This window comes from Taudactylus pleione, unplaced genomic scaffold (genome assembly GCF_031769625.1).
Source record: "Taudactylus pleione unplaced genomic scaffold, aTauple2 ptg001314l, whole genome shotgun sequence".
Classification (NCBI taxonomy): domain Eukaryota; kingdom Metazoa; phylum Chordata; class Amphibia; order Anura; family Myobatrachidae; genus Taudactylus; species Taudactylus pleione.
Window position 1 is genome coordinate 10,981,673 of NW_028285714.1, and position 26,355 is coordinate 11,008,027.

General features: G+C 42.1%; 1 protein-coding gene across 2 annotated transcripts in view; it reads right to left on the reverse strand.

Annotated features, from left to right (window-relative positions):
• The window catches only part of TSPAN14 (tetraspanin 14), a 114,128-nt gene that overhangs the window by 66,564 nt on the left and 21,209 nt on the right, over nt 1-26,355 (reverse strand). For both annotated transcript variants that reach the window (XM_088463086.1, XM_088463085.1), the window contains exons 2-6: nt 12,986-13,085; nt 6,193-6,243; nt 2,816-2,962; nt 1,805-1,975; nt 1,604-1,729 (exon numbers count right to left, since the gene is read on the reverse strand). In XM_088463086.1, the coding sequence (XP_088319212.1) occupies nt 1,604-1,729; nt 1,805-1,975; nt 2,816-2,962; nt 6,193-6,243; nt 12,986-13,066 (576 nt within the window). In that variant the 5' untranslated portion in view covers nt 13,067-13,085. The remainder of the gene's footprint in view (nt 1-1,603; nt 1,730-1,804; nt 1,976-2,815; nt 2,963-6,192; nt 6,244-12,985; nt 13,086-26,355) is intronic.

Consider the following 26,355-nt stretch of genomic DNA (forward strand, 5'->3'; position numbering starts at 1 on the left):
CAGGCTAAGTGTGGGCCCTCTCCTCTCCGACAGTACAGTATACTCTGGCTTTGTGTCAGAGACTACTGCACATGAGCAGGTCTCCGGGAACATGGCATCCGCGCTATGTTCCCGGAGACTTCTCTACTGTGCATGCGTGAATCTCTTTAGTAAAATGGCCACTGCACCATGGGATTGATTCAGACCCGTTCCCTAGGATGTGTTCGCACGCAGCCGTCAGCAGACAAAGTATGCAAATCCCGCGATCGCTAGCAAGACATTAGCATGCCCACTATGTCTTACACCAGCCTTACACAAAACACCCACTTTCCTTGAGTAACATACGTCATCTCCAGGAAGTGTATTAAACAATCGGCAACATCGGACCCATACGCAGCACTTGTGAATGACCATCCCTACCGCAAGCACTGCTGTGTGTAATTCAGCCATGTGACATGTACGCCGACAATGCGTCTTAACTATGCACGCCCCTGAAATGGTGTTCAGACGCACAGACACGCCTGCGTTCGCACCACCACAGCCCCGTTACAATCGACCAGCCCCTGTCACAACCCACAACCTGTCACTCATGCTTGCGGAGCGTCTGTGTACAGGGTGCGAGTGCTTCCCGATCGCATGCACTAATTCGCGCCCCTGCGTCTTGTACGCATGTGCAGATTGCAAACATCGGCAGGCTACGTGCGAATGCATGCCTAGCGACTGGGTCTGAATCAGGCCCCATTTTCCCAGTATTACACAGAACTCTAGAGAGGTAAGTATAATTATATGGGACCCGTGCGCACCGCATACCCTGCACCCATTACATACTCCTATGTATCAGATACAAGAACTCTTAATTACAGAAATTATGTTGGATTTGGCAGTCATGACAGTGGAAGTGTGGAGGAATAATATATTGTTCAAAAGATAAGTAGGGGAATAGTAGGGAAAAAAAAATATTTTAAAATAAAAATGTCAGGGGCTGATTCGGAGATGTACAATAATGCAATCGCAGCTGTGATTTCGCATTGGAACACAGCTTTGAAAATATGGTAGTGACTCACTTGCCGACAGCGCTTAGACTCCCACTGAAAGCATCTCAAACCCGCCTCTCACGCACAGAGCCAGAAACACTGAACACAGATCAGGTGACCATCAGCCTTCTGAGTAAGTTTATGATACTGCAGACACAGCGGGACTCCTGGTGCAAACATTAGCGTAGTGGCTAATTTATGGATGCCCAGAAAACGGTGTTTAATCGGACAGACAAGCCTGTGTTTTTCTAACCACCCCCCTAGTTACTTTCCTAAAATGTTGACTACATGTCATTCCTTTTGTGATTGAATCCTCTGTGCGAATGTATTCGCAAAACAATCATTGCATCAGCAGAGTGTGCTAGAAGCACCAGAGCAGAGTGTGACACCCCAGGCAGGATAGAGGAAGTAAGAGGCATATTCATATTATTCTGTTGCTATCATATCCTTATTTTGTTTTCATGTCTCAGGCAGCTTGGTAATATGCATACATAGTAGGCAGCACATTGTACAGCCACAACTTTCCTTACTGAAACAGACCGCATTACATTATTTGCTCAATTTTGCTTGCAATAGTCGAGTGAATTTACCGCTGGGTCTGCAATACAACACGAGAAGGGAACTCCACATTTCTCTCGACTCAGGTTTTCACCAGTGCAATTAAAATATTCATTCAAATCCCAGTCATCCGGACCCTGCGCACCACAGCACTGATTCTGAGAGAGAAAAGCACATATTATACATATGCATATATTACATACCATGTTAGTCACTAGCTTGTCATTAGTTACCGCTTTCTGTAGGGAGTCGATGAGATTCTGTAGGTCGATATCATCGCGATAAGCTCGAATGTTGTTCTCGAAAAATTCCTTGGCTCGGTCTCTCACCCAGTCTTGGAAGAGGAAGGCCAGTACTGCAACAGCCAGTTCCATAAAAAAGATCAGGACAATAGCGCCACAAAACTATGGAAAGGTACAGAAGAGAAGTCAATACATACTGCTCATGCTAATAGACAGATTCTTGAATTAGCTACAGGTTTATAAAAAGGATAATTAGAGAAACATTAAAAAAAATAAAAATAAAAAACACCATAGCAAATTCAGTATGCATTTTTCTTTTTTCACCAAGTAGTACCTTGTTTAAGTCTGCAGATGGCACTGTTGCAGCAATCTACAGAAAGCACTTGGCTGACAACTAGAGAAAAAGGTTCTAAGGTCTACTAATCATTGACTACAGATGTGTCATCAATCATACACCTAGCCTCAATATGCCATGCGGCACAAGATGCCTGGCTCGACTGAGCCAGTTCCTGGGCAACTTGGTTTGCGCCTAGCGAAATTTTGCCACATATTTTACACCTGAATTTGCGTCTTAGTCACAACGTGATGAGACTGTACTAATTAATTTGATATGCTTCACTTGTATATCTGTGTGCAACAGAGTCTGAATCTGTACAATGGAACTTGACGTGGAAAAAAGCTGTGGCTGCTGCATTGTAGCACTTTGTATACAAATTCAGACTCAGTTGCACACAAAATATAAAAAAGTTTCACATACCAAATGAATCAGTAGAGTCTTGTGAAATATTTGTTTTACTTCATATCGCGACCAAGACGCAAATTCAGATGAATAAGGCTTCAGCGTAAGCAGAGTCGTACGAGACCTGGTGCCCCGAGAAGAGTTGTTTGGCGTGACTGCAGCAACAGTGTATGAGGACACATCTCTATGTCAATCTTATTTCCCTGCAAAGCTTCATACTGTATGTACACAGGTTTAGGTTTGAGATGTAGACTGTAACTCACAAACTTCAAAAGGCAGATGTTTTCTCGCAAAGCACCAACACATCCAGCGAAGCCCAGAGTGAACATAATGACCCCCACGACTAGAACCATCCATACAGGGTCAAACCCATGGAGTCGCGTAACTTTTGTTATGTCAGACAATATCCCCTGAAAGAAATAATGACATTTCAAATTTACAATGTACACAAAAAGTTAATAAAATACAATGCACTAAAAACAAACAAAAAAAACCCACAACACTGCAACCAATAACTTGTTCGAGTATCACCTTACACCCACCATAGAAATATAGAAAAAGAATAAAAATGTACTTAGGTGCTGTGTATTAATGTCATCATCCAATAATTCTTGACAGCAATTGTTTCTTATTACGGAATATAAAATGTATATAATATAGCAATTCAAAATACAATATTAACACTCTAATGTGTAATAAAACCAAAATTCTGTGTCAAAAACGCAAATATCTTGCAGGAGGTTATGTCAAGTGATAAATTTTACTGGCTCTTTAAGTATCTGAAAAAAAAAAAAAAACATGTGGCATAGAACACATCAGATTTATCTGTGAAACACCTTAACATCATGATAGACTCATCAAACCACTTCCTGTCCTGTAAGCCCACGGAACATAGAACAATAGAGCCGTAAATATATGCACATCCTCAGCACAGGAAGGATTCGACCAAAAATATATTTACATTGCAATATTTTAGTTTAAATCGGAAATTTGCCTCTTAATCTTAATCTTGCCATTCACAGATTCCGCAATCTAAAACAAAAACATACTAAATATAAACATACTAAAACAACAAGAAACAGCTAAGTAGAACCATCTTTAACAATACTTAAAAGGAAACTAAAATGAACAACATTAGCCTACTGATCTCAGATAAATAATTTACACATACTATATATATATATATATATATATATATATATATATATATATATTTATTTATATTTTCTTCTCTTGGTTGCAACTCAAGTGGTAATTTTTGGATTCCAACAATGGGGACAATGTTATGCCAATGGAAACAAAAAAAGTAAGAAGAATATTGGCCATGCCATCCATACATAGGGGAGACGCATTAAGCCACATTCAGCAGTAATCCTTTTCCATTAATATTCGTGCCTCTCTGGGATACGGAAAACAAATTATATAAAAGTCTATCCCATCACTGTTGCACCTTGACAACATAATGGCAGAAACCAGGACTGATCCTCTGGTGCCTTGCATACAACATTATACTGCACACACTTTTGGTAATGGCAGCTGGCCGAGATGGAAATCCTAATGAAGGAATACATTATGGTAACATTAAATGCATACTTTATCTTTGCAATGTAACAAAAGGATTGCTACAAGCAGAATCATACAAGTACTTGTAAATACTGTGTAAATAAGCAAATTATATATGATATGTAGCGTTCATTCTAGCACCCTGCACCCACCGCAACCCCTGCAGTTTCTCTTTCCTGTCTGGGGTGTCGATTTCTGCTCTGGTGCTTCTAGCACATTCTGGTCTTTATCTCAGCAGTTTGTTGCATTAGCTGAGTGTGCTAGAAGCACCAGAGCAGAGAGTGACACCCCAAGCAGGAAAGAAGAACTGCAGGGGTTGTGACAGGCCCAGGGTGCTAGAATGAACACGAGCATCCATTTTATAGAAGTGGATAGTTAAATAGTACACTGACACAAATAGAAACATTCACAAATAGCCTATAATCTGTAGTCAAACAGAAAATAACTACATAGTTATAGACCAAGGACCAAGATTTGTGAAGGTATACAGTACCTCCAGATAAGTGTAAAAAATACCTAAAACAGGGTGAATAGTATTGCAGACTTCGCCAATATCACTTAATGGTAACTAGTATTATTCTGCATGCAAAACTCTGGTGTAAGTGCAGCAATGATCCTAAGGTTACTGTACTTTCATTTCATTACAGGTTTATAGACTATACACAATCACTTGACAGTGGAATCTGAATAACATTGCCCTTCATATGGCATATGGTTTGGATGATTAACCGCAAATGGTTCTTTTTGTAAACAACTAGTTATAGACATTTTACTGTACATCTGTTTGTTTGTTTTATCGGTATGCAACAGTACGTTGTACTAGCACCTTATAAAAAGTCATTGTCTGAAGACTTATCCAGTGTGGAAGCTACAATAAATCTTTTATCTACTTTAAGTTTAATGGAGTACCGGGACATTTTTTGTCACACAAAAAAAAAAGCACAGAGTACATCAGATTGTTTATGTCTACATTCATATACCAGACAGGCTATATAAGGATTCTTCTACTTAAAAAAAAATAAAAAATCTGGAACTTGTGTACTTTACAGACTCATTGCAGAGAGTACCCAAGTACCCTACACTCATTATTATTATCAATAATGGTAATGTCTAAATCCTCTTCACGGAGAGGTCACTGTCGTCATCAGCCAGTGTCCAGCGTCGTTCCCAACCATCCAAGTGGGCATAGAGGCGGAATATAACCAAGCCCGAAATGTGGCGAGCGCAGCGAGCCCAAGAGGGGACAACTTTCAGTATTGTGTACGTAAAGTACAAAGTACCATTTAAAACATTCATTGGGTTCTCTCTGCAATGAGTCTGTACAGTACACACGTACCAAAAATCCTTACAAACATGCCAAAGCCACCACCCACAACAGGTGATAAAACTCCTCATAGGAAGGAAGAGAGCGTCAGGACAAAGAATGAACTGTAAAGTAAATACTTTATAAGGGTTAGAATGAACATGGGATAATAAAACATTTTTCATTCATTCCTAAATGCACAAAATCTGATAACCTAGACATGGCATTGGAATAGCAAAGCATGGGCCTGGTTCAGATATGTACACTAATGCCATCGAAGCTGCTGTGCGAACATATGCAAATATCACAGACGCTGAGGAATGTATTGAGACTACCACCATCGGCTTTGCAAATCCGGGCATCTACATACAAAGACGCAGCATTACTCGCAGGTCCTTCAGTAATTGGCCTATAGGTAGCTCTATGGTCGCGCAAAATGACCGTGTGCCTGAGCCGCTTTCACTGTGTACAGGATCGCAGACTATGACATGCCCTGAAAACTGATGCTACATGTCTGTTCTTGGCCACCACTCCCCGTTACATCCCACAGACATCCCCTGACTGTCAATCGCACCACGAGAAAATAGTCGACTACGGTAATGTACTAAGACGCATTCGCCGTGTGACTCAGACGCATGCGCAGATTGCCGGATAATGCGCAACTGTGTAAACACCGGAATAGCGCACATCTCTGAATCATGCCCCATGTCTGTTCCTTTTAGCTTTTTTAATGTTCACATATAAAAGGCACATGTACAGTAGCTCAGTACTTACTTTTTCACTCCATGCCCACAGGCCAATGCCCAGTAGTACCATACCAGATAACTAAGGAGACAACAAAAGCAGAGCTCAGATACAATTACAAACAGGGTAATTAATGCTTCTCTCTAGAAATATTCTTATAGGCAAAGGCATAGATTGTACATATGATCATTTCAGATCAGTGAATCAGTCACTCATTCATTACCTGTTCACCATTGGTCTGCTATGCCGGGCAGCAGTAAAGATACTAATACTGCCCAACTCTCTAGCACAAACAGGACAATATGGTCCACAAATCAGGACTGGCCAGCGTAGGCTGGGACAGCTGGGAGGTGCTGTATGTCATGTTACAGCTCAGCCTAGTTACTGTACAATAATGATGGTAACAATGTACAGTATGTGCCTTTTTTGTGCATATGCAACCCCAGGTGAGGCTTTGGTTTTACTTTTTCTAGAATATCCCAAGTCATATCCCATTCACAAAAAGCAGAGAGAGAGAGAAAAACGATCAGTCACAGATCAGTACCGCCATGTGGCAAGTTATCATGAAATTTGGCACATATCTTGGTCAGCAATACTGAAACTATTCATTAGCTTTTCTTCAGTAAAGAAGTAACTTTGTTCCAATTAGCAAGAATTCATGTACAAAGTATGTTTCAAAATTACATTTCACAATTGCAAATGTGTACATGAGGAAAGATTGCTACAGCTAGCACCCTGTCCCTGACGAGTCCCGGCCAAGTGACATGTGACTTGCATGGGTCTGGTTTGACAGTGCAATAAGCTGGAAATACCGATAAGCCTGACAAAGGCATTTCACATGATTTTCAGACTATTCAGTATACTCCTCTTGCAGGAAGACATGCAACATTGTAACCAAAATAAATAGTAGCAAGTGTCAGCAATACTTAACTGGAAATGTCTGTTATTTTGTTTTAATAAATGTGATGCACAACAGACTGGCTGCTCCCATCTAGGTGTGTTTGAGTTTCTGTCTGTGATATGTTGTAGGATTAAGTTCATGGGTTGGTGGGCTGCAAAAGTTCTATTTGTAAGCAACATTAATTTAGTAAATTACCTATTCTCATTACCACACCAGTATTACTTTGAATTTGCTTCTCAGTACACCTCATATGTGTGGTAATGTTACCTTTTCCCTTCAGCAAGATTTATTAAACTAATCTAATTGACGTCTGTCAGGAGCAAGTCTGCCATCAAAGCATTCAACAATAATAAGGTTTAAAACAAAATAGAATGCTTCTGCTGCCTTCTTGTAGAAAAGACTAAAGCCGCATACACACTAGACAATGTATGTATGTGGCGATATCGTCTGCAGCGGTACCTGGCGGCGACATTGATTAGTGTATGCACACTACCAATGTCGGCCACGACGAACGACGGCACAGTGCGGGTCCGTGCGGGCAGCATGGCATTGTTAACGATATTCATATTGTTCACAAACATAGTCTAGGGTGTATGCCCCTTTAGAGGTATATTTACTAAAGTGCGGGTTTTCAGAAGTGGAGATGTTGCCCATAGCAACCAATCAAATTCTAGCTACTATCTTATAAAAGGTGCTAGATAAAAGTAGAATCTGATTGGTTGCTATGGGCAATATCTCCACTTCTAAAAACTTGCACTTTAATAAATATATACCTTATTCCCAACTTATCGAATTGTGAACTGGATACTTGAGGGCGCATTCAATTAGCTGCGAAAAGCAGAGATCGTTAAAATAATTGCTGTAGTTAAAATGGGTACTAGTATATTTTTGTGTCTATAAAGTGCAGATTAAAAATGTTTTAAAAATACAACTGCTGAAGCCACCTGCAATCCTAAACACCTGTCCCATCTATACAGCACCCCAAATACCTGTCCCAGTACTTTATACCCATTTTCCAACACTTGTCATTTTCTCCCCAAAAATGACATGTCTTTTTTGGGGTGAATTAAGATAATTGTTTTGCCTAATTATTCATTGGGGGGGTCCAAAGGGTTCTGAACCAAGTCCCCACATTTTTGCCCCAAAATATGGATTTTGCACTTCTTTTCTCCTGCCTTTGGGTGGAGAAACTTTTTTGCCTGCCTTTGCCTATGGAGTTTTCGCCAAGGCAATATCGTCCTGGAATTGAATAGGGCGATACTTTGGAAACAGGCAAAAACCGTGCGTCAGCGAAAACTTTGACAATCGCTGCTTTTTGCCTCTAATTGAATACATGCCCTGATCTGATGTATATTAATACAGTTTAAAGAAGACTACCCCACCATCCTCCCTGTATGTTTAAAACAGAAAGAAAATGCACCAGCGCTTCACATAAACTACTATAGGCTTCAAAAAACTACATAGGAGTGGTCTCTTTCACTCCAAAATCGACATCACAATAAACAAAAAGGTATAGTTCTTGCGCCACTAGAAGGGGACAACAAATGTTCATATATCAAGAAAAGTTTAAGAAAAGTTTATAATCCTACGAATTATCCAGTAACTCCAGTCACTAATAGTCCTTGTACAGTTCTCTTGTCTCAGATCATCTTATAGACAGGGATAATACTCTCAGAGGTAATTCCAAAGATCATATGAAAGAGAAAAAAATAAATAAAACAGAAACACAATCCACAGGATAAAAGACAAATTTAGCCGTGTAATAGGGGTGCAGTCTCCTAACACCCAAGCAAGCATAGGATGGAAATTCCCACAAAGTCTCCCGGGAATGACTTGTGGACTTACTGCAGTCTAGAAAGCGTCCCCCCACGGCACCTGCCACCCTCCAACCCGTTTCGACTCACAAATAATAAGAGTCTTCCTCAGAATATCTTATTTGTGAGTCGAAACGCGTTTGTGTGTGGCAGGTACCGTGGGGGGATTCCCGGGAGACTTTGTGGGAATTTCCATCCTATGCTTGCTTGGGTGTTAGGAGACTGCACCCCTATTACACGGTACACGGCTAAATTTGCCTTTTATCCTGTGGATTGTGTTTCTGTTTTATTTTATATACATTTTTCTGTTGGAATAAAAATTATCTTGAAGTATTTCACTATGTGGAGCTATATTTACTTCTCTTTCATATGACATATGATCTTTGGAATTACCTCTGAGAGTATTATCCCTGTCTATAAGAAGATTCCCTGTCTATAAGAAGATCTGAGACAAGAGAACTGTACAAGGAATATTATTGACTGGAGTCACTGGATAATTTGTAGGATTATAAACTTTTCTTGATATATGAACATATATGAACATTTGTTGACCCCTTCTAGTGGCGCAAGAACTATACCTTTGTTTATTGTCAGCCTGTACATTTGCTTTAGATAATAAACCACAAACTCGTAATAGTCATCTATCTTTTCTTTATGTTGAACTCACCAGGTTAACTAATATTTTTGTACACATTTTACCTTTGCTTTATGTACCCCAAACTATTGGACTCCATTTAATTTCTTTATCAACCCTACCTCTTCCCCCAAGCAATTTGAAATATTGTATACAAATATTTGAATACCAAATGGTTTGCATTTCCTTCCTTAAACAAGCTGCAGTTGCTGCATCGTACCACGTCATATACAGATTCAGTCGCACACAGATAAACAAAAAATTCCAGAATTGCCTGTATTGCCCCTCTGATAAGGGACAAATATCTGCTGCAGTCAGAAAGAGGCGTTGCCAATGTCATATAAACACAAATAACTGCTCTGCCCATTTATCAAAATATTCCACCTGACCTGATATGAAAATTCGAATTTACTGGAAGTGCCTTGGAATTACCCATGTGGTACAATTGCAAGTATAAACCACAAACCCTTAAATTGCACAATAATGCAACACTAGTAACCAAATTTTAAACAGCGTGATAAAATATTAACTAGCATAAAATTGCAACATACATTTCTTATAGGGAATAAAAACCCGACAATTATCAGAAAACATGGTTATATATCCAAAGTCAATGAAGACAATGGTGGGAACCGCTCATGGACACTCCGCCTAAGCATTTCTATGTGAAATGCCGCGGCTGAGCACTCATTCGGGAAGTACCATCCTTAGAGGGCGGTACTTAGGTCCGTGGCTCAGGTTTTGTCTTTTTCAGAAGACGATGGATGCATACATGGACTGAAGAGAACCGGAACCAAGGGTTAGGAGAGTATGCTACATGGAGAAGAGGACGTGAATGGGTACAGGGATTGTAGGCGAGTATATGTGAGTGTGCTTATTAAAGTTATACTATCACGATGTGGGTGTGTCCTGTGTTTACTTTCATATTTCTTTTGCAGGTGAACTAGGAGTTACCAGCTGACCCTTAATGCCTCACATGCTGGTACTTGTGGTTCACCAAGTATCAGCATGCTGGGAAGGCTTGCTGGGACCTCTAGCTCTACTGTAAAAGACAATATAATTTAATAATTTTTTTTTACACAATCAACCCGGCACCCACCACACAGGGGTCCCGGGGATAACCCCGGGCTTTCTGCCCAGGGTGCCCTTGAGAGGGGGAACCCCTTTATTAGGGGCTGGTCCCCACATCCCCAGGGATTCTTAGCCTGGGCAGATTAGCGTAAGGCAGGGCTTGACAAATTTTTCTAAGACTTAGGAGCCAGGATGAAAGTGTAGGAGCCAGACCTCTCCCTTCCCCCCGGGAAGCATTACTGAGCACCTACATCCCTGACAACCAACCCCCATGGCCACACCACTAACTGGGTGACCCAGTAGTAATCCCCCCTCTGCAGTGCCCCCAGTAGTAATCCCCCCTCTGCAGTGCCCCCAGTAATAATCCCCCCTCTGCAGTGACCCCAGTAGTAGACCCCACTAAGCATTTCCCCTAGTAGTGGCCCCCCCATAGTGTCCCCAGCAGCGGCACCCCCACCTATGCAGTGCCCCCACAGTAGCGGCCACCCCCACCTATGCAGTGTCCCTACAGTAGCAGCCACCCCCCCCCCCTATGCAGGGCCCCTTAAAAAAAAACAAAAAAAACACAACTTACCTGATCCCCGCTCCTGCCGACCGCCACTGTCTGCTCCTCCTGGCCGCTCTGCATTCCGCTCTGTCATGACGTCTCTCCCAACCTGCTGCGGGGTGAGCCGGAAGGTGGAGCTCATGAGTGAACTCCGTGAACGACGCAGCAGCCAATGAGAGTCTGACAAGACTCTCATCGGCTGCTATAACAAACATACAGCCACCGCTGACGGCTGTATGTTTGTTACTCTGTAGTGTGGACTCGTGGTCTGCACTACAGGGCCCGGGGGTTGTTGAAAACCTGATCGCCAGGCAGCCAAATCTGGTTGCCATGGCGACCTGGCCCACCTGGCCCTGGGGTTTTGTCGAGCCCTGGCGTAAGGTGATAATGCTTTGGCCGGGGAACCCCCTTATTCGGGTCCCACGGTTGTGGCATTACACCCCCGCTAGAAAGTCCGGTGATGGTTGTGCAAAATACAGGGCACCCCTACTCATTTTATCCGTATTTCCACAACGAGGACTGGCTCACTGTGCCTGGTACTGGTTGATGAAAATACGGGGGGACCCTACGTCTCCCCCCCCCCATATTTTTACAACCAGGACAGAATCAGAAAAGTCCGGTGCTGGTTGTGCTTTTAGGAGGGGCTCCACTGCATTTTTTTTTTTTTACACTTCTATAGGTTTTTATACACTGATCTGTGCACGTTTCTGTGTAACTTGCAATTGCTCAGGCTATACCTGAAGCAGGTCTATTATTTTGAGAGTGTTAGGTAAGTAACAGTGTGAGTTAAAAACTTGCACTCTATTACGCTGGCCGAGTTATATCCTCACAATGGCAAAACGGGGGTGTAAGAAACATGCGAGTATGCATGTTCTGGCACCTTATTACATAGGGTGAGTTCTAAAAATGTGCAAGTATAGCACTAAACTCGGGCGCAATTACATTTGGCCCCAGAACTTAAACAATATGTACATGCTATTCAATTACAGCCAGTGAACCTGCAAATATAAGGTATAAATAATTGCTTCCATTTTAAAAATTGTAGTAATTTGTAAAAAATTTTGGATTATTCACTGCTGTGTGACATGATACTCTGCAGCTTATTTCCAATTAAAATATATTTGTTGCGGTTGAATACTTGTATTGTACAGACTATGGGCCTGAATCAGAGGCGGACGGTAATGCATACGGTCAGGGATCGCAGTAGCTAAAATATGCTAATGGGACAGACGGCAGATTTTGTATGGAGACGCCCAACGAAGCCCTCGTAGTTGCCCGCAACTGGGTACACAAACACAACATTGTACGCAGATCCTCAAAACATTGACTCCTTAAGTAAGTCTATGGTCACTCAGAATAGCTGTGATAACTGAGAAGCTGGAGGTTCGTTCTGTGCATGCGTGATCTCAGACACTGGCTAGTTACACGCCCAGGAAACGGTCATGACACGCCTGCGTTTTTGGCCGGAACTCCCCGTAACGGTCTCTTCCTGTCAATCATGAGTGGATCCTCACAGCGTGCATGATCGCAATTCAATCACAGCACGTGCGCAATGTGGCTGGGGCGCATGCACAGACCACTGGTAATCGCTCAACTGCGTGAACATCAGAATAGCGTTCCGCTCTGAATCAGGCCCTATATAAGTCAGAACGTAAATGGTGCTCTATATAAAAACTTTTACAAATCCGCAGCTGTCTGGGCTGCTGGGATGGTTGCTGATAGATGGTTTTCAAAATGAGTATATTGTGAACGGCAATCAATTTTGAAAAGCTATGTTCGCTATCCAATGCATAATGAAAATAGGAATCCTTTATAATAGCTCTTCGTGTCTGATGCAATTTCATTGACAAACTTACCCAGAATATTATATTGTAGCTGAAGAGAAGATACTTGTAGCAACAGCTAACCTCCGCTGTGCTATACCGATAGTAGTGCATCTTGTAACAGGATGACCTCCTGGCAATTAAAAAAAATAAATAAATTTAAAAAACTACACAGAAATCATGTATGAAATAAATATAGGATGTTCACAGTATTTCTGAACATGGATTTTTGCTAAATAAAGGTTTTGCTTATTAATAATATATATTTATTAGAGATGAGCGGGTTCGGATTTACTCGGATCTCAAAACGGCACTTTATTGGCTATCACGTGTTTTGGATAGCCAATAAAATAAATCCAAACTTGCGGTAAAGAGGCGAAAAGAACCGAGTAAATCCGAACCCGCATATATATAACTATATAACAAGGGTACTGTTAATAGCGCTACACCAAGAATTATCTGTGTCTAAGTCCTTTAAAATGAATTCTTCCAAAAATACACTCCCCGTGTGACAGGTGGCCGCCAATTTTCTCCTGAGAGACTGTTGTTGTATAGTAGTCAAATAGTAGTAGAGTATCTAAAAAAGGAGGTGAGAAAAGGCACTCTCTGGTGTAGTATTTTAGAAAAATTTGAATTTTCAAGATAAGTATTTCAACTACCTTCATCAATTAAAAAACAGGCACATCAGGGGTCTTAGTGTGGAGCCAGCGTGTACTCGTTCTCAAAAAGAATCCCAGAATCGACAGATGACTTTATTAAGTGTGCCCTCGGAATTCTGAAACAATCACTTTGGTTACGCTCCTCCCCGTACATTCAATGGTGGAACCTCCCTCACACCTCCTCTCGTCCTGCCGCTGCACCATGATGTGCCTGTCGATTCTGGGATTCTTTTTGAGAACGAGTACACGCTGGCTCCAAACTAAGACCCCTGATGTGCCTCTTTATTAATTGATGAAGGTACTTGAAATATTTATCTTGAAAATTCAAATATTTCTAAAATACTACACCAGAGAGCGCCTTTTCTCACCTCCTTTTTTAGAATTATATATATATATACACACATATACATATACACACACACACACACACACACACATATACATACACACAGATTTTAATAAATCTAAAACTTTGGACGAAACTTGGTGGTGGCAAGAACTTTTTTCAGCAACAGTCCCTAGAGTACTGCCTTTATTTATTTTATTTTTATTTTTTTTGACTATACTTGTTTGGTTATGGAAGACACCAGGGCATCCATAAAGGACATGTTTTGAAGAGTGCTGGGTTCCTCTTAATATACATCCATCCATCAATCTTGCTGGGTCACTTCAGTCTCCGCCCTGCCTTCTCTCTGCTGTACTTCACCCCCGGTCTGTCGCGGTACTGCTCCATCCTGTCCCCCCTTCTGTCGCTACTGCGCCCCATGTCCATACCACTGTACAGGGAGAACTACATACATTGTCATGTATGTCATTTTGCTGTGCACTGTTATTTGTAGGAATGTTTTGTATGTGTGCTCTGGTTAGCTGGTGTGTATTGTACATATTCTGCAATGTCTTCCGCCTTGTACAGAACTATGGATACTTTTTTGTGGTGTGTGTGCGGGCCAACCCGTAGCAAGACATTTTGCGGAGAAACAACATAAGTTGTCGGAATTTAAACACATGATCATCGACCATGTGCCCAAAACCTTGAGAGGAGGGGATCGAGCAAATAAGCTTCTGCAGGCAGAAGAAAATTGGATGTTTGTTTTGGATACCATTAGCCCAAATGGCCTAAATGGAAGGATGATGTGGAACGTACTGTAGTCATTTAATTGGTTTACTACCCTATATGGGTTTGGGATAGTAATGTATTTCTCCATAGATAACTTTAGCAATACAATCTCTATTGATTCCACGTGATGATTTATAATGTACAGTCTTTCATTAGAAGTAGGAGCGATACACTGTACATCACCCTGCTTGTTCTGTCTGTTGTTTTGTTTATTGCATTATATCTGCCTCATATTATATGTTAATGCTTTGTTCTGATCCATTATCCACATTGTCACATTGGGAATTCTTTCTTTTATCACTATTTTCCGATAGTGGTACTAGTGAATTTTCTAGTATGGTGGTTTTTTTCAGCTAACATATTCTTTTCTATTACACACACTTCAGACTGAACGGCGTCCTGGTTATCCGGACAACCCGGGCGTCATCAACGGGATGACGTCATCACTCCAGGACCTGCCAGCCGCTCACTCACCTGCTTCCGGACATGATCGGGGTTCTTCTCTGGTATTTAAGGTTAGTCTTTGTCTTACATTCTTGTCACTTACCTTGATAAAGGGGCGTTGAGGCCCTGAAACATCAGCCTGATTATCCTGCTTATGGATTAAAGGATTTGCATATTTGTCGTTTTGAGATCCGGAGTGCCACTTTTTTGTCGCCTATCTCTGCAACGTTTTTTTTTAAAGAGGCACACGGGCACAACAATTTTCCAGTTTATGAGAGTGCCGGACTGATACACACACACACACACACTATATACTCAAGTATAGGCAGAGTTTTTCAGCACATTATTTGTGCTGAAAAAGTACCCCCTCGGCTTATACTCGAGTGAAGTGTGTAGCGATGACCGGACGGAGTTCGGTCAGCGCTACACAGCACAAACACACAGCCGCAGGAGCCAGCAGCTGTGTGTTTGTTGTAATCAGCAGCCGCTGAGAGTCTGTCAGACTCATCAGCTGCTGCTGCTCCCACTGCGGGAGCCATCTTCCGGCTCCCGCAGTGGGTAATGGGAGAGACGTCATGAGTAATGACGTCTCTCCCATGCAAAGCGGCCGGAGGAGTCGTTAGCGGCGGGACCAGGAGCGGGGGTTTCAGGTAAGTGATTTTTTTTTTTAATTCTTATTTCGTCTCTCTCTACTGGGGGGGGGGGGGATTACTACAGGGGGCACTACCAGGGGGGGGGGATTACTACAGGGGGCACTACCACGGGGGGGATTACTACAGGCGGCACTACCAGGGGGGGATTACTACTGGGGGCACTACCAGGGGGGGATTACTACTGGGGGCAATACCAGCTGCTGCATTTCCCACCCTAGGCTTATACTCGAGTTAATAAGTTTTCCCAGTTCTTTGTGGTAAAAGTAGGTACCTCTGCCTATATTCGAGTATATACGGTGTTATATATATATATATATATACACACACACACAGACACACTGGGGTGGCACTCCCCAGACTATGTAAAGCAGCAATAGATTGAAACATCGGATCTTTTGATATAGCTTGTTGCTCAATGTTTACTAAGATTTTTCTCAGGAATACAGGGAAACATATATTCCATGTACACCATGCTATACAAACTCTCATCCCTCAGACTTCTGGGTAGGTGATGTCATCACCCTGGTGAGTTATCGCATCACCAGGCAACAAATACCAGGAAGACAATGCAGTGTACAGACACCTTCTAGGACAGTGGTGTCAAACTCGGATACGTCTGTTTTTGTGGGACTACATACCCTAGCATGCCCTGCCACAGTTTTAGCATGCCCTAATAGCGAAACTGTGGCACTACATGCTGGGATGTGTAGTTCCACTGCAGCTGGAGGACCAGAGTTTGACACCACTGTTCTAGAAGATCCTACTAGAACTTTCAATGTATGTAAGAGTACCTTATTACACCCTCATTGTCTAGTTTGCAAAAAAAAAACCATAAAGGCGTAAAGTGCCCTGCTGAGACCAAACATTTCAGCTCGCAATTCCCTCTACCATTCAGTATCAAGACCTACTATCAAAACAAGAAACTCTTGACCAGATGACTGTCTCTTGAGTATGATTAACATTGTCAGTCTCTACATTAGTATACCATCTTAGGTGGAGGGATTAAGAGCGGTGTCCCTCTTTCTTGAAAATAATGAATTGTAAAAAGGACCTGAAAATAGTTTTTTTTCCAAGTTTACTGGAAAAAACATTCACATAAAATTATTTTTATTTCAATGACACAATATTATCTACAATAGAGAAGTACCATGGGTTCCAATGTGGCCCCCTCCTTTGCAAATACTTACAGATGCGTCCTCATACACTATTACTACAGTCGCGCCAGACAGCCCATCTCAGCGTGCCAGCTCCCGTGCGACTTAGCTTGCGCAGAGTATTTTTTTGCATTTTATTAGCCCAAAAATGCATCTTAGTCGCAATTTGTTTCATGATAATATTATTGTGTGTCACTTCTTCCAAAGTTATGACTAAAAGATATGCAGTAAGCAAAATCCCAGTCCTCATAGAATATGATCTAGAGCAGGGGCAGGCAATGCATGCGTGGCACGCCAGCTGCTGTGGAACTTCACATACCAGCATGACTGCCAAGGCATGCTTAAAACGGTCGCAGGACATGCTGGGATGTGTAGTTCCACAGATGATTGAGTGGCAGACACAGGGGGTGGATTCAGAGGTGGAATCTATTTTCAGCCGCTACTGTGTCATTATTTTAATGCTGCAACCAATGAGCAAGCATCACATTAAGACGCCCACCAGCTGCGATGTCGATCTGCAGATGCGCATACTATCAGCGCACCATTGGACACACCATCGGACATTGCACTGCATCTTTAGACAAAGTCACTGGCACAGACAATCCCACATCTGGTAGATAACCTGCAGCTAGCACCCAGAAATGCCGTAGTAATTGCAGAGATCTGTATGCAATTACATTCTGCATGCGTCAAGGAAAACCATCTGCAAATTGCGCCAGATGGCTTCCCTGCATCCCCACTGAATCACCCACACCTGATCTATAGCACACGATAAATGAATACAACAAAACACTTATTTATCAGTTAACATACCATTCTAGTTATCATGCACATAAACACAGAGACAATGTAAGTTACTCATCAACATATTTGAAAGTGCAAAAGTCCAGTAACTCATACCAATTAAAATACCTTTTGATTATACAGATGCCTTTGGAAACATGGACTCCATATCCGACATTCCAGAAGAGATTTGGTACAAGAGGGGAGATGGCTATGTTGACAAAATTCCCCCGACTCAAATGCCCCCAACACTCCATAAGAGAGCTCATTTGCTACTTGTCAGTGGTTTAAGTCATTGTAAATGAGGTGAGCAGCATGTGACAGAATGAGCGCCAGTGCTGGATTAACAGGGCACCTGGGGTGGTTGCCCAGTCTCTCCCACACATAGCTACATCACCAGTGGTGGGCATATGTGAACAGGTATTCCTGTATGGCATTATGTGACCTGGGGGCACTACAGTATGTTTAACATGTTTGTCATGCTGGGAGTATTTACACATTATACTTTTTAATAACTTTGCCAGTCTATCAAGGGACCCCACAAGTTTGTTGCCCTGGGGCCTCCACAAACCTTGAATCGGGCAATGATGAGGGTCAAGGGAGAGTTAAAGTGTGCAAGAGAGTGCCTTACTTTCTGGTCTCACTCAAAGGGTAGGGTCCATGTTTCCAGTGGTAACTGACAAATACCAAATTATCTTATTAGACATGTATGAAGTATTACATTGACTACAGACGGTCAACTAACAATGGTACCTAAAAGAGGGATAATAGGATGTAGAAAACTTGGGACTGCCTTCACACAGACAGTAAGACTAGGATTTGGCAAAAACAGCATTATTGCATGGATCCATGCTGCAGGGTGGTAATAAAGCAAGCGGATGGTGGTAGTGTGACTGCATTACAGAACATGCAGATATCATTATTATCTTTTCTTTATAAAGCACCACAAGTGTCCATAGAGCAATTCATAGTAGATAGACCATGTGGTAGACTGCAGAATATGTGGACCTTGTTTACCAGATGTATTCTTTCATGGCTGCTGTGTATGTCAATGCACCAATTCAACAAGATAATGCTCCGTATCACAAGATTAGTAAAGTCATGGAATTGTTCTAAGAACTTAACAGTGAAAACTTAATACAGCCGCTTCCTCAGTCACTAAGGACCGTATTCGGAGTAAAGGTGCGTATCCACTACGCGACCTTACTGAGCGATTGCACAATTACGACATCGTAATCGTGCAAATCGCTCAGTAATCGGCCGCAAATCGGGCATTTAAATTTCAAAAACGACCAGCGCTGAGCGTGCCCGCTGGTCGTTTTACACATCTATCATCGCCCATACATGCTGGTCAACCTGACTATCACGTCAGGTTCAGCATGTACGGGGATGATGGATGTGCCTACACTGAACGATTGAACGTTCAGTGTAGGCACATCACAGACTGTGAAACGAGAGCACGATTACAATGTTGTAATCGTGCGCTCGTTTCTATGTCTATTAGTGGATAGGCACCAATTGCAAATTGCATTTTTTTATTTTTTTTTAAATTCACATCTCTGTGACTAATTAACAGTCAAGATGTAACTCCCTCTCCTTGTCGTACATGGATGAAATAAGACTGGATTACCACTGGAGCTGTGGCTTCACTGACAGTACTGAAAATGCTAAAAGTACCCCAGTTGCTTGAAGCATCTGAATTGCTCCGTGAAGCAGACGCTAATATACAATTTATATTTTTTTCAATTCAAACATTTTTGGGTTACCTCTTTCCCAACTGTGCATAAATAATTTTTTTTATTTCTGGAAAATGATGGTTACTATCTGTATAGAGTATCCTATGTCGAAGCTGGATAATTGGCTGAGACAAGATCAGCTTAAAATAAGATCGAAACGACGCCATCTTGCAAATGGCCGCAAGACACCATTTTTGGAAATGAGATCGGCAAGACGCCATTTTGCGAATGGCCGCTCAGCGCCATTTTAGCTAAACTCACACTTAAGTACATATGGCGATGCTATTATTAGCATTAGGCGATCGCATCTTTTACACTACCTCATACACACATTAATACACACAGTTGCGCTATTAACATGTCGCATATTAGCGAATGCATAAGGCCCAGTATGAAAATGCTATTCATTAGCTTAGCACGCACGCATCTGCCCGAAGTTAACTAGCGCCTCTTCCCATATCCCTAATACTTACATAATGCACACTCACACAAAAGGTTCCATAGCTTTAAAGTATAAGATCCAAGTTTTATACATTTATTACAAATGCTGTGAAATAAAAGACTATTTTGGTATCTAAGGTTTAATACGTGATAAGTAAGCCGTGTTTGGTATTGTAAAGATCTGCACTTCAACATCTTTCCGGTATCATCGGTGTGAAGATCGCAACATGCATTCGCAACTTATGGACCATAGAGACTTAAAGCACCAAAATGTACATTGTAAAACCAACAGCCAAGATTTGGCAGAGGCGGGAAAACGGAGGCAACAAGCTGTTAGAGGCTGTTCTGTGTCCATTTGAATCAACCTGTTAAATGCCCTGTAACAAACGCACTGTGATAGGGAACCAATGGGATCAGCAACAAACCTCTCTATTGTGTTGTCTGTTTCTGTAAGGATATAAATGTGTGTGTTGTGACTGGAGTCTTCTTGCTGATTGACGGAGGTTTCTCGCTGATCCCGGTATCTGGTCCAGAGCGCGTACGTATGTATAACTGTATCTTGGGTCTGTATAATTTCTTTGCGCTAAATTGTACTTAGATCACAGCGTGTAACTGACTGTACTTTACTTGAATAATACTTTGTGCTTTGGAAACACATGTTCAAGGTCTAATGTCTTTATTTTACTGTATGACTGCGTACGCAAATAGCATCAATATCAGAAGGTATAGACAGGAGCGCATAGAGGTTTTAATTCAGTATCCTTACCTATTAAGTACTGCTCCTGTGGCTTTCATGTATTTCAATATATGGGTGTGGATTTTACATTTATAAACATCAGATGTAGTCATTACCAATCAGATGCAGCGTTACGCTAACAACACAGTCATAGCTGACCCAAGTCAGACCACTGAAGGAGGCAGAGATCTAGACTTTCCTGCGGCCATATGCATCTTAACTTGAGACTACATTCCTAGAAGTCACCATTTATGTTCGCCCACTACAGTTGCATTCACACACCCATTCCAGATCCCTAGTCACAAGTCAGAAATAAGAAAAAAATTAGCTGTGGAATGTGAAAATGTAGAGTGTGTTACAAGTTGAAATTGCGAATTAAGTAAGGGCCTGATTCACTACCGTACACAACTGCGATTATGCACGCAGTTCAACTACGATAGTAGGCTAATCCATTGCAATCGCAATACCCTCGCAGCACTGCACAAGGACGCCCACTTTACTCAGCACACATACATACTGTTTAGCAAGACTGCGATTGTACTCTGTTGTACCAATGGCTTCACAGTCAAGCCCTGACGCTACTCAGAAATTGCTAACTTTCACACACGCTATGAGACCTCAGACTGCGTACGGCATCGCAGTGGCTAACTTATGCACGAGCCTGAATCGGCATCCAAACGCACTGGCACACCTGCGTTCCCCTGATGCCCCCCCTCCCCGCCACCACCCACAAACGACTCTTCCTGTCAATCACTCCGCGACGGTTCTGAGTAGCCTCTGCGATCGCAGTCCCGATCGCATCGGCCGCTTTGCATGTGCAGTGCAAAACAATCGGCCGATTGTGTGCACAATTGCAGTTGCGTACGGCAGTGAATCAGGTCCTAAAGGCACATCCACTAGACTATTAAATTGAGCGATTGAACGATATAGTTCAATAATCGTTCGCAAATAGTTTGAAAATAGTTACATATATATATATATATATATATATATATATATATATATAAAACGACCAGCGATGCGCGCTCCCACTGGTCGTTTAGACATCTATCATCGGGCAAATATGTTGTACAACCTGAAGAGAACGTCAGGCTCAGCATGTTTGCAGATGATTGATGTGCCTACACTGAATGACTGCTGGTTCGGTGTAAGCTCATCACAGGCTGACAAACGACTGTACGATTACAATGACCTTGGCATGGAAAAAAGCTGTGGCCGCTGCATCGTAGCACTTTCGGGCGATAAAAACGGGACATGGCGGGACAACAGCAACAGTGTAGCAGGACACATATGTATACAGTATATTGAAATTACCACAAATGTGGGAAGTGTGACAACCCTCCCAAAACAGGGGATTAGAAACACAAACTAAAGAAAGAGAAACAACAAGAACAATTAGTACTATAAAGTGGCCCGGTCAAGGGAACCATAATAAATCAGTTTAATTACGTATTTATATTGCCATCACTAAAGTTGTCCCAGTAGTTTCTTTTATCAAGTTCTATAGGTAACAAAAAGTTTTCTTTAAATAAAACAAGATACAAGTTCTACTAATTTAACAGTATTTTTAATACATGCATATTATAGTAAAAGTGATTTTCAAAATAAAATTAGTGCATTATGTCCAAATCACCGAAATGAGCATGCTCAGTAAAATTAGTAATACATTTGTTTATCAACAAAACATGTGTAAATGGTATAAACAACACTTAAGCTGCATACACACACACACACACACACACACAACGATATTGTTATAAACTATTTTCTGTCAGATTATCTGTCAGTTTTTTAAAGTGTAAACGATTTTTGTAACTTCCCTTAATGAAAATAGTTCAGTTGGTCAGTCAGAATGAACTACAAACGGGAACGCGCATGAAAGATAATCGTTCATCGTTCTAACTCAGAAACTGAACATTTTAACGATTGAACGATAACGACGTCGTTATAGGTAAATCCTTCAAAAAATCGTTACGTGTGTATGCACCTTAAGAACCATTATCGGATGCCTGGCCAATCACTGGATAGTTAATTAACTTTTAAGAGTAGGGGATCCAATGCATCATTCTCACAAAATTGTGAACAGAAGTGGTCCTCAAACAGTCTTAAATCTTGGCGCCCTAGAGAATCAATTATTTCACACCACTCCTATGCCAAAATATTCTCATTGTGCATTTCAGCATATATTACTGGTATCCGGATGAAAGATCTTCAGTGTCTAAGTAGACAGTCAATAGGTCGACATGTTCAACATGGTCGACAGTTAAAGGTAGACATGGACTTATGTCAACATGGTCAAACCATTGACACATGGTTTTTCATGATTTTTAGGGTTAGGATGAGGGTTAGGCTGCGGAAGAGGACAGTTAGGGTTATGTACCAGGGGGAGGGTTAGTGTTGGGATTAAAATAAAAAACAAACAGAAAACATGTCTTGACATTTCCTATTTGACCATGATGACCTTAGTCTATGTCGATCTTTTAACTGTCGACCATTTCACCCTGCCAACCATCTAGTGACGACCTATTGACTGTCCATCTATACACTCATTCTTTTATACCACACCCAAATTACTACATCAAGTAAATGGTGCTTGTCTGTCCTCTTTATGCTGGGTACACACTTGGCGATATATCGCTCATTCTATTGATGCATCGGTAGGTGTACGTGCGACCTGCCAATAACTTGTACACTTAACCACTTGCCTGGCATGGTCGCATCATGGGCGACCACACCAGGCTGGGCTTTTGCTGACCTGGTCACATCTAATGCGACCAGTCAGAAATGGCCACTGGGCGGCATTTTTCCACAGCCGCCAATCTCAGAGGGACCCCCTGGCTCCAACCCCTAATGTGTCCCGATCACTGTGGCCAGCAGTAATCGCGCAGCCCTGTGCCCTCCCCCCTCCAGCTGCAGTCGCTGGGGTAATGTGAAGGAGCAAGTCTGCTCCTATGTAAAGCGCGGCGGATGCTCTTCTCGGCAGCCGCTGGGGTAATGTGATAAAAGGAGCTTGTTGCTCCTGTATAAACCCCGGCGGCTGCAGAGTGGAGAAGCCGCTGTGTATTGTAAAGTAATCAGCGCCCCTTCCCCCAGTTTATAAATATAGTAGCAGGGATGGGCAACATACATCGATTGTTAACGCCCATCGATGATTGATGGTTTTGCCATTGATGGGGGGAGAACCAATGGTTCTCTCCCATCGATGGCACAGAGCCCGGCAATTTTTTTTAAATTTGACTCAGCGCCAGTACATGACGCTTAGCTCCACCCCCGAGGCAACCCGGGATGCCTTGCCCCCAACTGATTGGTCCCCCATCCCTTGAGTCAGAGAGCAGAGATGGCCATCGGTGGGCCAAACCATGGATGGTTCCCTGTTTATGGTTTCATACCATCGAGGTTAGCCACCAATGGTATCATCGTTGATGACCATCGATGGTTATCCCAACTAATGCTGAGCATACAATATACAATTATCTGTCAGATATCTGTCCAATCTGGCTGGTTGGAATGAAAACATGGAAATCTATGGGAGCAAATGACAGTCGATCATATGGTTTTACACACTGGAAAACAGACAAAAAACAATTGTTTAAATTCGTGTGTTTTAAGTTTTAACAAATTTGTCTGATTATCCGTTGTCCAGTGTTTGTGAGCAAATGGTTGATTGTTATTTGCCCACATATATTACCAGATTTTCATTTCAACCAGCCAGATTGGACAGATATTTGAATAGTGTATGCCCAGCAATAGCAATGCCTCTTCTCCCCCAGTGTTCGGTGATTTTCCAATATATTGCGATTAAAAAAAAAAAAAAAAAAAAAAATTTATTCTAAAATTGTGTTGGATACATCTTAAATAGATGGCATGACCTATTTCAGACAAAAAAAAAAAAAATGACAATTTCTGAGTGGTTTTTGGTGAAAAACAAAATATTAGCCAGTTAAGTTGTTCATGCAAGGATCACGGACACTGACATCACAAATGGGCGACAGATTGCCAAGTGTGTATAGGTTACCAATCAGCCGCTCTGACAGTGGATCGGTCTACTGACCAATTGGTCGATGCAGAGTGTACCCAGTATTAGGCACAGTTATGTGGACAGTGTTAAGGCACATATCCACTACACGATATAGCTCCATGAGTGATATCGTGTAGTGTGTCCCCGGCAGTGGTGTGCTCAATGTGAGCACACACACACACACTGAACGATATTCACGATATTGTTCCGTGCCGACTCCCTTCCTCATCCCCAAACTTGCTCAACCTGATGATATCAGGTTGGACAGCAGGTTCGGGTGATGTACGACGTCGTCAACAACCAGCGGGAGCGCGCATCACTGGTCGCTGACGGCATATCCACTGGCCGATACAATGAAAGATAACGATATTGTTCAAAATATCGGCTAGTGGATACGCAGCTTTACACTTCGGTTTGTCCACAAATATTATGATTGGTAGCCACCAGCACTGGATTTGCCTTCACACTGATCATAAATTATTTTAATTTGGTCTTAGACCACAAACCCATGCCCTGCCCCACAACACCCCTGTAAGTGCTCCGTGGCACCCAGTTTGGGAACCATTGGAGTACAGTATAGTCGGGTGATAATACTAAATCCTAATAACAGTATAGGAAACTAAAAAACAAATCTGGCCACACTGGTATTTAGATACCGACAAAACAATTTTTAAAGACCAGAGTTTGCTTTAAGAACAGGAAACTTTTGAAAAGGGAAGAATGCATTTTCCATAGGGAGTCTCTCTTTAAATATACGATCTCATCAATATGAAACAAACTCTATGGGCAACACTGGCATAAGAATAATCAACATTATGGGTAAAAAGTAGCAATTGTTCTGCTATGGAGCAGCGGTTAGATTCAGGTGACCACTTGAGACTGTAGTGGTTCAAAACAAATAGGCTTTTATTCCAGCTAAATGGCACAGCCAGTGCAATAGCTCCTTTACACAGAAGTACACACAGCAAAACAGCATGACAGGATAACAGCAACAAGGTAGGTCAGGATATGCAAGATCCAGTACACAGAGGGTGCCAAAAGTTGCACACTGTCCTATTTCTCCCCCTGACTGACCCACAAAAGCAAGTTTATATACCTTAGCTCCTCTCAATTGATGAAAGAGTGTGGTTGTTTCTTGAAGCACACAAGGTTAACCCTTCTTCAAATGTGGAGATTTCCACCTCAACGAATATGGTTATACAGAGATCTGTTTGACTATGGACCTCACTAAGCTTTTAGCCGCAACAACATATTTGAAATATCATGGTTCACGGGCAGTTTAAGAGATGAGGGGTCCCGTGCAGTGTATTAACCCTCAGGGTGCTGCGTCTGGGGAATGGAAAATTAGTGTTCCCGCTTTGCTGTTTTAGCATCACCATGTCCAATTTTAAAGGGTCAAAATGCGCCCTACCCTTTTAGCTGTGGCAAGCTAAGACAGCCTGCCCCGTGCAGTCCCCACCAGCGGGCTGCGGGGTCCCGTGAGTGGGAAAATTGCGATTGCCGATAGTCGTTGAGTGAATAGGTGCCGTGCGCATATCATCTATTCACAGTGAATGAGGAGCTTGGGGGAAGCCCAGCACCTCTGTAAGTTCTGGGCACGCCTTCAAATGAGACAAATTGGCAGCATGTCACAAGGATACGCCCCCTCCCCATGTGACCAAA